Below are 14810 nucleotides of genomic sequence, written 5' to 3' on the forward strand. Positions count from 1 at the left end.
TTGAATCATGCCACTTGATGGTGCTATTCCCATATTTTATGTATTGTTTTACTATGTGTATGTGAACTTTGAAGTATTTTTAAGTATTTGCAAGTATTTTAAATCTTTTAAATGTTTTTAAGCTAATAAAATGTTATATGTTCTTAAACTATTTTAAATAGGTTTTAGGCAGTGCATTTCCTGTATTATGTTAATGATCTATCACGACATTTTCTTTGCATTTTAAATGTTTACTGGGATAATAGACTGTATTTTCATTTGTGGATTTTTTGAATAATTAAGTTATTGGATTATATAATGAGATGTTTTATTGTTTGCATCTAATAAAGTCTTAGCAACTTAAACGAAAACGCTGTGTGCGTAATTGCGTTTGTGTGTTTGCATTGACTATTAAACCAGCTTTGGGATTCTATCATTGAGCCGACTACTTTCCTTCTTCTGTGGTACTTTTTCTTGCTTGGTTTTGAAATTGAAAGACTAGATACTCTAAGCTGCCCAGACAGACTGAAAGCCTTCTTATTCTATGTACAGGTCTTGTATGGTGATCTCCGGCTGGCTTTCCACGTTAGAAAAAGGGTAGAGTTTTTTTTGTATCTCTTTCTACTCCATAAAACTTGCAATACTAAAAGCCTAACGTCCCCCATCATATTAACAATACCAGTTGGTGTACTACATATTTAACCTAGTACATTCGCTGGTTTTGGAACTGGTATCAAACAGTAATACCCTAAACTTAAGTGGACGGTGAATGCGGTAATAGTTTTTTTGGTCTAAGCAAATAATGTTTCCTAGTTTTACTGGGTTACTTGGCTAAGTTTCTCAATGGTCACTCAGACTGCATGCTTATTAACTACTTATGAACCTATAAGAAAAATAGCACTCAGCAATGTAGCCTACCCACACCTACACATTATGTAGACAAAAAAGGCCTTCCTATACACAATACTAGTTTGTTATATTACCTTCTCTTTAGGGAGGAAAGCACTTTTGCCAGATGCTCTTTCGACAAGCCTTTTTGACTGGAAAAAAAAAAGGGGGGGGGTTAGAGCAACCATATTTGTGAAGAATCATAGCAAACATGCATCACATTTTTACAAATACGATATACCTCTTGTTCCATAAATGAAATAAATTCTTCTTGTGTTGACTGTCCCACTGGAGCTGCCTTGACTTCCTTCCTTTTCTCCATGCGAGCCTCATATTCAGCTGGACTGGCACTAAGAAAAAAAAAAATTAAAGACAGAAGATCTATAGAGTTCAGTGCAGCACTCACACCCACATTCACCCCCCCCCCCCACCACCACCTGAAAAGAGAGATGCCTGCTCCTTACTGTTAACCAATACTGGACAGCAGTGCATTTAAAGTCAAGCAGGTGTAGCTCTGCAAGCTGGACAGAAGATACATTACATACATTCTGTAACTGTTTTCAAATGTCTGCCCTTTTCTTGAATACAATTACAGTTTTGCTTAGAAAACCAGAAGGCATCCAACTGCATTTCATCTCAATATAAATGTAACCTTTTAAAAGGACCACTGTCTCTCCATACAAAAAGACAGGGTGCGATAATGGCTGCTACGGCAAACAGCAGACAGCATTTCACTGGAATTTTTGAACAAAAAAACGCCAGCTTCACCGCTAGCTGAGTTGGGTTAGAACTACATTTTCTATTCTAACCCAGTAACAGTCCAAACAGAAAAAACATCCTTCATCTATTACGGCAGTACCTGCCCAAGAAAAAGTCAGACTACAGTATCACAGAGAACAGCAGCTATTGTTCTCAAGGATGTTTTTACTCCAACAAGCAGAAAGACCTTTTCCAACTATCATTACCTGGGATTATTGGCATATGATCAATATTCATATTCTTGCAAGTACATTTATGAGATCTCATTTTTCTACAGTTATTCCACTTATTTTTTACACTAAGGACACAAGAGGATCTTCAAGAACCCAGCCTATTAATACTTGCACACATTGTTTTATGTGGATCTCCCACTAATTTTAAAGTGTGTGCATTCCACTTGATTTTCTTTTGGACCTTGTATGTCTTGATTTGTTAAAAAATAAAAAAAGTCTTAGAAATGCTCATTCCTTTCACTTATCGTACTGGGCTCACTAGTTTTCCTAGAACAAGGAAACCACTGAGCAAATGCACCACAAACTCCACTCGGTATGACTGTTTTGACAATCACGGATAAACCATCATTCACAGTACCATACTGACATGATGACACTGCTACTATTCTGTTATAAAGTCCACAGTATCACCCCTTACCCTTTCTCTACTTCTCACTTCTTTATTCTTGACACTCCACTTCCTTCTATCTTCAATATTCTAACCTCAGCATTACTGCAAATGACTATCTGTCCATCCATCCACAACCCTTTTTCTCATTTTGCACATAGGGTTGGGGTGTCACTTCTTCAATGACAATCATCTAGAGCAAAGGTTTACACTGCAGGGTGGCCAGCCCTGCTATGGCAGTTCTTCCACACCACACATTCACATGTACACACACCTATGGCCAATTTAGTGTGTCCAACCTACCTACTGCATCCTTTGCAATGTGGCAGGAAACCCATGTGAACACAGACAGGACATGTAGACTCTGCACAAATGGCATCCCAGATGAGAAATGAACCAGGTAACCTCTTGCTGTGAGGCGACAACACTATCCACTCTGCCGCTGTGCCGCCCTTTCATAGTCTACTGATTTTTGTCCCATATGATTTTTTTTATATTATAACAACCATTAAGTTTTCCAAAAGTTTTCATTGTAATCATCTACAGACAATGTACTTCAAAATTCTATAAAAAAATTTAACATATAATGTTTAACTGATTACAAATCTTAGAATACAAAGTTTTCTTCTCTACTACCAACTAGTACAGGTTGTCCATAATAATGGTCATAAGACTCGGGCACCTATCTGCTTAAAAATGTATAAATAAATAAATAAATGCCCACAAGTCTTCTGGCTGAAAAGACCCTGACATGAAGGAAGGGACATATTCTCAAAATGTTTTACATGTATTTTAAATATTGAATGAGTGAGTTATTAATAAAAAATATGAAAAACACACTTAACATGGCTTGTTTTAATTACCATCTTGCATTAATGGCACCCTTTGTGTAACAATCAATATAATGAAATCTACAAGTATACAGTATACCTATCAACTCTCCAGATTTCTGCAGAATGCCCCAGATATTTCCTCATATTTTTGACATGCCCTTTGTAGTTTCTGGTTAATCACGGAGGATTACACAAAGTCAATAATGTCAGACATTGAGTTTTGCACTTCTTATCGTGCAAAGCACAATAGGTTTTGTATCAACGTGCATATTATTAACTTGTACGTGAATTAGAGTAACATTTAAAAATTGTCCCCGATAGTTATCCTTTGTCCTCCCATTATTTTTAGCTTTGTCCCGGAACTCTTGACCAAGAAGTTGAGAGGTATGATACATAGGCACTGAAATGTTTAGTCTACTGCCTTATTCTGTGCCCTCTCACTGTGGGCCCCATTTTATATCACACTCCCTTGCTCACATTTACAATCCAGAGCCAAAGATAACCCTTCTACCTGGACTGATGATTACTCCAGACTCATAAATTGAACAACAAAGGTTATGACTCAAAAATCTTAGCATTCTGGTTAGTAAACAGATGTGCCATGGAGGCACCGGGGACCGGGCATCCCTAAGCACATTCACTGTCTCAGTACATCTATGAAACATTACCAAAATAGCTCTCACTCAGCACAACTGTCCCAAAACTTAAAACTGCATGGTGACTACAAAACACACTTCAGAAATGAAAAGTCGAGTATCATAGTGGCTCAGTACTTGAGGCTCCCACTTCACAACTCCAAAGTTGGACATTCAGTGCTGCTCACCAGTTACTGCCTATGTGGAGCTTACAACTTCTTCAGCTTAGCCTGTAGAAGGTTTGTTTGCATACTCTAGCTTCCACTACCTGCCGAATGTGAGTTTAGTTGCTATTCTAAAATGATCACAAACACTATTACTGCTGCTTGTAGCCAGAGTGTCCACCCTGTATCATTTGTAGCCCAGGTTATCTTAGGGTATGCACTGTACCACTTGTGGTTACAAAATAAAAAAAATAAAAAACTTTCAACTGATGGATCCCCAATATGGAATCTCCAATATGAGAAATCTGAAAGTTTCATCCAAACTCATTGGAAAGTTTCAAATTTATGAGGTTGCACTTAAACTGGTGTACTTCTGTTCAAAACACCAGTAAATGGGAACTGTTTCAGGACTTGTGACAAACTTTTAAGTACATCATCTAGTAATCCTCACTTCAAGAAGGATGCCACAGTTCTGTCCCAAAAGTTAACGTTCCATGGTAACTAAAATCACTCTGGATGAAACATCATCATACCACAGCTACAAGGTAGTTCCTTATAAACATTCAAAAGATTATTCAAAAATTATACAAACCTGCCAAAGTTATAAGCCTACATTTCAGCATGTTTTACTCCCAACACTGCCAGCAATTATCTCAATCACAAAAGTCATACAATGAGCTACTGTTTTTATTTTCAATGATGGGAAATTAAAACCCTCTGTTAATGCAACCACCAAGGCTATTATTACTCACAGCACATTAAGTAAAATATGGAACTAGCAGGTCTGCTTGTGCAGAGATGTTCTTCCTGGCTAAACTGGTAGTGGAGGATCAACACTGAAAAGCCATCTGCAGGGTGAAGTATATTACATATATACTACAGTACAGCAATTATAGAAAAAGACACATATGGAACCGAAGCTGCATTAGTGCTGTTCCTCCCATAAGGACTGGAAGTACAGTGTTGACGTACACGCAATTATAGAAAAAGACACATATGGAACCGAAGCTGCATTAGTGCTGTTCCTCCCATAAGGACTGGAACTACAGAGTTGACGTACACCTTATGCACCGTCTACCAAGAAGTGTCTTAGTACGGCAACACTGCTGTACGAAACTTTACAGTGTTTGGAGGGTGTTAGCACAGACATATGTTGTGTGCAGAGGACATTTTGAGTCAGGCAAATACATGTTATTTCAGATGATATGAAAATAAAACTAAATTCAGGTACTAACCAATTTCTACAGTTTATACTGGCTTGCAATTAGCATTGCTATGTATACAAACAGGATTTTCCTGCTGACCAAGTGCAATATAAAAGTGATAAGAGGATGTGATACAACATATAATCTTGTGTATTCTGTGCTGAGAGTTGAGAGAAAGATTCATTGTCAGAACAGATGCATTATGTTTTAATTATATTAGATAAGCCTCTATCCACTGAGAGGTATTCATTATGGAAAAAAATGTACTATTTTAGGTTCATAGGTAGGGAATAGGCTATTGGCCCTAGGGCCCATATACACCTAGCCAAAAAGGTACTCTGGCTTTCACCCCACAAGAAAATTATTTTCCTGTGCCCCTGTCGAGCAGAGCCACAGAAGTGATCCCGTGGGTGAATTTCCTATCTCCCATCCAATCATCAAGATTTTTCTTGAAGAGTGCTAATGAGGAGCTTCGTTTGATATACATAGGTAGTTTGTTCCAGAGTATGGGAAGTCTCTGGGACATGAAACTATCCCTCCAACATGTTCTGTTTATTGTTGTGACAAGGTTTAGGTTCCTAGAGCGTGTAGCTCACAGGGATTGGGATTCCTTTAAGTGGAGCATGCCCAACAGCTCTGGATTTGACATAGCTCTGTATGTTAGGCAGAGATCACCTTTGAGTAGGCAATATGCAACGGAGTAAAGCTGGAGTTTTTTGAGACTGTCTACGTAGGGCATCTGTTTGAGGCCGGTAATCTTCTTTGTGAGGTATTTCGGCGACCTTTCCAGTTGTTGTAGATGTCTTGTGAGGTACATACCAAAAGGGGGTGCTGTATTCTATAATGGGTCTAATGAGTGACGAGTAGAGGGGAACAATGACCTCTTTTTTCCTGGATGAGAAACATTTTGTGATGAGGTGTGCCACTTAGAAGGATTTCCTGACTACTGAGGCGATGTGATTATCAAAGGAGAGACTACTGTCCACCTGTGTCCCAAGGTCTCTTATCACACTTTCGGTATTAAGTAGACTACCGCTTATGTGGTAGTTCATGGGTAGAGAGATTTTACCAAAAGGGATGACAATGCACTTTTTGGCACCGAGCCTGAGGCCATGGCTTTGACACCAGGCATCTGTCTCAGTGAGGCCCTTTTGTAGGATGTCCATATCGTTAAGAGTTTCGATTATGGCTCCTAGTTTGCAGTCATCTGCGAACTTCGTTAGCCAAAGACCTTCTGTGTTAGCCTGTACTTCAGAGAAGCAGATGCCAAACAAGAGAGGACCCAGGACTGAACCCTGTGGTACTCCACTTGTCACTGGTCTGAAGTCTGATTTGAAGTCTACTACTTTCACAGTGTGGGTTCTGTCAGCGAGCCAGTTGCCAACCCATCTTGTGACAGAGATTTATATCTAGTTTAGTGAGTATATCTATAATTCCAGAGTGGGGGATGGTGTCGAAAGCCTTGGCGAGATCTAGATAGGCTGTGTGAACCACCTTGCCCTCATCTACGGCTTTGGTGACCGCTTCAAAGTCGTCTAGCAGGTTTAGGAGACAGGATCTGCCTTTTACAAACCTGAACTGGGTGGGGACCAGAGTTTGGAGATTACCAGTGTCATTGTTTATAAGTTCCATGATGACATGCTCCATAGCCTTGCAGACCAGGATCATCAGGGTCCGTGGTGGCTCCCCCTTTGTGGAGTGGGATGACCGTCACCGTGCACCATTCACTGGACACAAAGCCTGAGGTAAGGCTATGATTGAACATGGTACTTAGGTGGGATTCCAGTTCGTTCTGTAGTTCGTGTAGAACGCAGCCTGGGATGTTGTCAGGTCCCATGGATGCTGTGTTCTTGGCTTTGGAGAGTATAGTTTTTACCTGTGCGGCTGTGATTACAGGAACTTTGCATTCTTTTGGTACAGAGATGGGCCCCTTTAGGGGGTGAAAGGGGGGGGGGGGAGTAAATTTGAACCTGCCAGGATGTTGGCAATATCAGTTGGTTCTGTATATTTAGTGCCATTGTGTTGTAACTCAGAGCAGATCAAGTGTTGCCATTGAGATTATTGACATGGCTATAGAATGCTTTGTGGTTGTCTTTATAATCAGTTGATCCAAGGTGTTGGAATTTATGAATTCCAGAAAACGTTGAGCAAAAAAGAGTTGCTACACAAGTAGTTTTCCCAGTTAATGTTGGGGTAGTTGAAATTGCCCATTATTAGGGTGTTAGGTTGTATCCCAATATTTTCCAGTGCATCAAGAAATGAGGAGTGGGAATCCTGGGGCATGGATCTCTGTAGCAAGCTACAATGGTATTTGAAATAACTAACTTAAAAGTTACATTTTAAGCTGGAACTCAGCCACAGTATGATATTAGCTCTGTGAAGGAAAAAACAAGTTATTCAGACTTATACAAAGAAAGAGACAGCACCATGGAACTTGTTTCAGTGATGGCATTTAATAAAAAAATACTTAAAGGCTGCATATGTTTTCCAGAAGTAAAACTATGGTACGTGTAAATATTTTATATGAACTGCTGCACTATAGTGTACAAGTCAGAATCTTAAGGTCAGAAGAAGAATGATGAATCAAGCTTTTTTTTCCAATTTATTCTTCGTTGACCATGCTAGTCCCACTAGGACAGTGTTCTCTTCTCAGGGGAGACCGGAGGTGGTATTTATACTATTAGGAAAAAGTTGGCTAGGACATCTGGGAACCTCCCCTGCTCATTTTGATAGGTGTAGTGGGTTCTTTTACATCCAACTTTATTTTATTCATTATTCATTACCCTCTTTAAATTTATGGTCCAAGATCAAATAAAAAAGCCCTAGACACTTAAAAGAATATATTTTTTGCAGTTGGTACCACTCGAGGGTATCTGTGGGTTGCAAGCCTTTATTAATTCAAAAGAGCATATGCAGTTTTCTTGGTGCCTACTCACTTTCATGGACCTAGTGGGCTATGATGCAGAGCAAAGGATAAGAATATCATACATCTATAAGACAACTGCTGAAGTAGAAAGTATATGCGTAATGTCTTCTATATAACATGAGAGAAAGACGGGTTCTAAAATCGAACCTTGATTAATACCCGCTGCTAAGCTTCTTGATGTTGAGAGTCAAGTACCCCAAAGAATGTTAAAAATACTAATTGTAAAAACAACTGAGTATTCACTTTATTGCATCATCTCCAAATTATATGGCCTGTGTAGTGAAAAGCTAGTTCTAGGATTGTTTTTAGTAGTCAAATGCAGGTATCATCACCATACTTAATTTCTGTTGCACTTGTGCTGCACTAATGCACCAGTTAAAATACTACCTTGCATGTTTATCTTAGTTTTTACAGCAGTATGATCTGACATTATTGGATGGGTCTCAAAGTTTTTGATTAAATACACATGTTCCTGTAAAATATACTTTCTTTCCAATCCTGCATACTTTTTGTATTTTGGGGAATAATATTTACATTATATCCTTAACTATTAAATATGTTTATATGTTTCTTCAGAAAACTACCATCTCTTAATATATTTTCTCTTCTAAGTACCCCTGATGCATCTTTACAAATGCAAATCAGATTACAGTCTTCACCCATAAATAATATTCCCTGATGAAAGCTTTTTTTCCTTCTAAAATGTCTCTCCAAAGTTTGAGTAATTTTATGTGAAATATAAATACATTCCAACAGAATCTTCCTTCCCTTCCAAAAACTCCTTCCGACCACACATCTACCATTATTGCCCCAAGGACTTTCAGTAGTGATAAAAAAATCAGTATAATTAATCCCATTTTCCTCCATCGCTGATATCCCATGGAAGTCCCACCCTGAAATCCTCATCATCAATCCCCTTTTTCCATATGTTCTACACAGAGGTTGGAGTGTCATGTCAACTGCCACCACTTCTCTCTATTCAATGCCACCCTCCTACCTTCTTCGACACTCAAGCCTAACTGTTGCAGGTATTCTCTCTCACAATCCATCCACGTCTTTGCTGGATGCCCTTGTTTCCTCTTGCCTACCTCCTGTCTGTCCCAAATCTTTTTCACCAGATTGTCCTCTGATTTTCTGCACATGTGCCCGATTCACCATAATCTGCTCTGTTTCACCTTTTCTGCAAATGGAGCAACTTTGGCTTCTGTCTTATGTCCTCATTTCTTCATCTGCCTCACAGTGTGCATCCTACCACCCTACTCAGGCACTTAAACTCCATCACCTGCAGCTTCCTCAACTGTTCTGCCTTTACTGCCCAGATTTCTGTACTATACAGTAGTACTGGTCCCAGATTTCTGTACTATACAGTAGTACTGGTCCCACCATTGTTTTGTACACCTTACTTTTGCTTCTTTGGCATTCTTCTATCATATAATATACCTGATACACTGTGCCATTTGGCTGCAGCCCTCTGATTTTAGTTCTGACCTCCTTAGAGTCCCCTTCTTCTCAAATCACCCCTCTCAGATACCTGAAGCTGTTAATTTCCACTATTTTCCCTTCTACCTCAAATCTCATTTTCTTCTGATTTCCCCCATTTGCTGTCATTACAACCATCTTACCTCTATTCATTTTCACCCCATGAGCAAGTTTTGCATTCCATTCCCATATCCTTTGTTGAAGGTCTTGTTCAGTCTTTTTTTCATTGCCCCCCCCCCCCCCCCCCCCACACACACACACTTATTTGCTAATGTAGTCCATCACTAGTATAAACAGCAAAGGCCTCACAGATGACCCCTGATACACACGCACTCACACTGGAAACCCCTCTATGAGACCCAACACTGATTGTACTTAAGTCACTGGGTCCTGGTACCTAGCTTGCACTAATTCTACCAATGATTCTGGGACTTTGTAGGACTGCCCAAATCAGCTTTCACCCGGTCTAGGAATGCCCGGTTGGACTCTTTCTTCAAATCTAGCCTTTTCTCAACTATGTCTCACTACAAACATTGGACCAGTTGTGTTGATCTGAATCCAAAACTACTCATCTCCCATCTTACTTTGTACTACTCTGCGTATTATCACCCTCCCCACAGCTTTCATGCAATATGACAGGAGTTTAACACCTCTGTACTGCCCACAGTTATGAATGTCTCCATTGTTCTTGAACACTGGCACTTGTATGCTTATCCTGCAGTCATCTGGGCAATGCTCTTCTCTCCAAACTTCTATGAGTACCCTCAGGAGTCATTTCTCCATCTCACCCAGCATCTTTATCATATCTGCCATGACCTCATGTGAGCCTGCTGATTTCCCTGACTTCATTTTCCTTAATGCTGTTCTTATTTCTTCTCTGTCTTCACCAACTCTGTTTTTTTTAAAAACATTTCTGCTTGAAAAGCTTCAAGTTCAGCCAGTCTTTCCTTCACTTCAACCTCTGACTTGTGCATTTTTTAAGGCATCTGAATGGTTATTTAAGGATTCTTCTACTCTCTAGTCATTTGCTATTTCACTTTATTTCGCAATTAACCCACTTATTTTAAACTAATAAATACCACAGCGGACTGAGAAGCCATGACACATTAGCACAACAAAAACAATATTAAAATGAAATAAAGAAAATAAATGAAATGTGACTAAATCCTTTATTACCAGTGTCTGTGTGGATGTTTTTTCAAACACATTTCCTTATTTAATTCCACTTAAACACTTCTGAGTGCATATCACATATTTTCTTCCTCTAAATTAATGGAAGCCAAGTCCTGTACTGAAGCTAAAACTGCTTTTTGCTAAACAGCTACAAGGTTCTTCTACACAGAGCTGCTGCTTCTTTTTGATTTCTTTTACGTTTTTCCAGATTCCTTCTTTAACACCCAGGCAGTATAATTAGACATTGACCAAATTTTACAAAAAAAACCCTGATATTAAAAAAGCCAATAAAAGTTCTCATTTTCCACACTGGGAGACCTCTAACCAGCAAGTGCAGTCAGTCATCCACTATTTCAGAAGTACCCTGGCACCATCTTTCCTGACCTGTCAAAAGGTCTTTGTCATAGCTGGTCACAACCTAAACATTTCTAGACTATCAAACTGGTTCTATGGACTCATACCAAATCAGAAAGCGGGTCTCGCCAAATATCTCTCCACATGCTGCCCAGATCTCAGTCTTTGGACCCCCTTATTACTCACCATATTCATCAATAACATAGCCAGCAACTGCCATCCAGCAAACACCATTCAAGACACACAATTTCATACTAACATTCTTCCTATTCAGCTACTCATTAAAACTACCAGTACAGGATGACCAACTCATTACAGATTGAATACTCTAGTTAAAATTAAATCAACTCTTTATCATGGTATGCACTACCTTACCAATTTTACTGAACTACAAACAGGCAATAAGAACGATTTCTAGTGACATATTGTTAATTTCAAAATGCTAGTTATCAATTTATGTTCACCACCTAAAGCTAATCTACACATTACTACATTTTACAAGTGGTGACTGCAAACAGAAATCACTTACGCAAGACACAGGCCTTAATGAAGGGAAAGGGTTTCCCAGCGCATATGTGCATGCAGACACACACACACACACACACACACACACACACACACACACACACACACACAAAATGAAATCTCTTACACCCGATACAGACCTTGATGAAGGGGGATAAACTGTCTTTCGGCTTTTCCCGGTTAGGGGTCGCCACAGCAGAACTCCGGTCCGCTAATGATTGGCAGTAGATTTTTACGTGCTGGCTTGCCGGGCCTAACGCACAACCTTGATGAAGGGGGATAACTCTACTCTATAAGATATCATGGAAATGATGTGTCAGAGGAGGACCTGACCAACTGACCCTTCCTCCATCCAGATAAAGAAGAAGTGTTGTTCAAGACCTTTCTAGTTGGCCATTCTACGTCCTGGGTGGTCCCTTCTACAGACCACCTCATCAGCCTGGTGGTGAAGGTATGGCAGAAATCTGATGTGGCAGAACCTATCCCCTGCAAGTAAAATGTGATTTTGAGACCTCAAGGACCAACCCCACTGTGGCTGCAGCAGCAGCCACCAAAAAGGAGCCATCAGAGAAGAACTGCATGGTATATCCTCCTAACAGGGAGTCTAGGGCAATGGACCTGTTCTGAAAATGGCATACACTATGGACACTTTTCCCGGAGGGTATTATGCTACATATGAACTGGTTCCAAAGGTATCTAGCAGAACAGGCCATAAATTCCTGGTATCAGGAGTGGGAAGGTTCTCCAAAATGAAACTGGTGAAGGTTCAGCTATCTAAAATGTTGTCCATCACCAAACGGTCCATTGGGCTACTCTATAATGTAGCTGATGGGGTAGCTAGGGCAGTGGGCACTGGCAATGCTGTACAGTCATGTCTACCTGCAGTTGTGAGATTTTACAGACAACCTCAAAGCATCCTTCATAAATTCCCCTTATGGTGCCTTATCTCTCTTCAGTCAGAAATTCAAAGAAACCTTGATGAGGAGTAAGCAAGAGGAAAAATGTTGTCTGCCATCTGCATCCAATTTGGACCCCCTCAAACATTCTACTCCAGGCCAGAAGAACAGCAAAGGATTCCGGTTCAAGAAGTTTCAATGTTCTTCCTTTGATTCCTCTTCAGATAAAAGGACCCTCTCTGCCTTGAGGGGGGCCCTAACAGATGCTGCTGTAGGGTCAAAGGGGTCAACTTAAGCAAGAGCTCATAAGGTTTCCCTTAAAAGGGTCCTTATCAGCACATCTGAAATGTTGCTCTAATAACCCCCTCTGGAGAGAGTGGGGGCTGACTCATTCTAGTGGCTTGCCAGGCCATCATGAAGGATAATCAGGTGAAGAACATTATAACCAGAGGTTACATCATACCATGGATTTCTACCATATACAAAATACATTGCTCCTTCCAGATATTCCACCCCAACAGAAATGGTCAGCAGCTTGAGAGATTTCTTAGCTCTTACAAAGGAGAACCATCCAAGAGGTCCCACTAAACCAGAAAAGATCTCAAGGCTACGATTCTTCTTAGTACAAAGAAAGACGCAATCTAAATTTCAGTAGCCTAAATTGCCACATAGACAAAATTCCAGATGGTCATGCTGCAGTTTGTCCTTTATACGCCTACATAAGGATGACTGGATGTGCAGACCAGTTCTTCAGGATACTTTCCTACATATCAAGATCACAAAGCAATCCAGAAAGTTCAACCACTTTTAGCTAGCAGCCAGTCAGTATCAATTCTGATCACTGCATTTTAGTCTCAATATAAGCTCTCAGGTGTTCACCATGTGCATGCTGTCAGTTGCAGCACACCTCATGTTGCTAGGGTTCTGGGTGTTCCCATATCTCCACTATTGTCTTTTGGCTTAAAGTACAACAGAATCACTTATTGTAGTGATAAATTACTCAGTCCACTTATGCTGATCCTTGGATAGCTCAATAAGCTTAGAAATATCCAACCTGGAGCTCACTCAGTCCTTGACCTACACATGCTGCCATAAAGACATCAGGACACTTTGCGTTCTCTTCAACAAAGGATATCTGTGTTGTAGCAACATGGCAAATACACTTGAACTAATACTGAGGCACAGAGCTTCCTATCTTCTGCCATTCTCAGTGGTATCCTGCCATGATGCCACCCAGGAAAAAGTATCTAGGGATTCTGTCCAACCATCAAAATGAACAGCGAGATAATACAGGACAGGAAAGTTAAGTTAAGTTCTTATCATAACAATAGATCCTTACTGTACCTCTCCATATGTCTCCGTATTCCACCCACCATTCCCAAACAGAATTGTTAGCATCCTTCTTGGACAGACTAGGTACAGCTAAGCATGAAGCCTTTCTTCAGGCCTTCCTCAGTACCTTGTTATCTAGAGGAGGGCAAAAACAATTTCACGAAGAAAAGGAATGTACTGAATCATGGGAGATGGAAGCAGCTCAAGCTGAATCATGGGAGATGGAAGCAGCTCAAGCATGGGAAAAGCTTCTGTTTCAAATTACTGGCTTGGCTCCACCACAAGGGCAGATAACAGCACAGTTTCACAAACAAGGTACAAAAACACGAAGGAAAGCAGGAAGCCAGGAGTAGGTCCACCACTGTTTATTAAATCAAATAACCATAAGCGCTTTCGTCAAGTTCATTACAAGACTTCATCAGACAAAAAATTAACTGAAAAGCGAAGTTTAAAAATCCTTCCCATGTCACATGATCCACCCTAAGTTAATTGACTAATTAAAATCAACAGTAGATATGCAAAAGAAAAAAAAAAAGAGAGAAGTAGAAACCACATTATACAACATCTTAAAACATATGGATTTAAAACCTTAAAACCATAAAATGTATAGATCATTATGTGAATGAACCATTATAACCAAATCCATCTAAGTTGTGCTTTCATTTTTAGTACACAATCAATGGATGCTAGTTCATTTAAACTGGGAAAACCCACAGCATTTAAACTTAATATCCAGTAAAGTTCCCAGTTTTCCAGAAACAAGTGCCAAGGTCCACCCCTTTTATTCCATTTGACCTGCTCAATCACAATGAATTTAAAATAATGTTCAGGAAATTCCAGGAAGTACATTTGTAGTTTTGTTTTTTTACCCGTATGTCATAATTATGTTCACGAATGCGTTGCTTGAGCATCCGCTCAGTCTTGCGGATATAAAAGGCAGGACATGCCTGACACAGTGCCCCATAAACTACCCCAGTACTGTTACAGTTGTAATGTCCTTTTATTCTAAAGCTGGAACCAGTGATTTCAAAAAACAGTTCC

At 39.9% G+C, this 14810-nt stretch overlaps 1 protein-coding gene across 3 annotated transcripts in view; it reads right to left on the bottom strand.

Moving 5' to 3' along the window:
• The window catches only part of ATPAF1 (ATP synthase mitochondrial F1 complex assembly factor 1), a 683947-nt gene that overhangs the window by 642473 nt on the left and 26664 nt on the right, over window positions 1-14810 (bottom strand). For 2 of the 3 annotated variants that reach the window (XM_044085820.1, XM_044085818.1), the window contains exons 2-3: window positions 1109-1217; window positions 963-1019 (exon numbers count right to left, since the gene is read on the bottom strand). In XM_044085820.1, the coding sequence (XP_043941755.1) occupies window positions 963-1019; window positions 1109-1217 (166 nt within the window). The remainder of the gene's footprint in view (window positions 1-962; window positions 1020-1108; window positions 1218-14810) is intronic. The other variant, XM_044085819.1, reaches the window with a different exon arrangement.

Source organism: Protopterus annectens, chromosome 10.part0 (genome assembly GCF_019279795.1).
Source record: "Protopterus annectens isolate FY-2018-M chromosome 10.part0, PAN1.0, whole genome shotgun sequence".
In the NCBI taxonomy this organism is placed as follows: Eukaryota; Metazoa; Chordata; order Ceratodontiformes; family Protopteridae; genus Protopterus; species Protopterus annectens.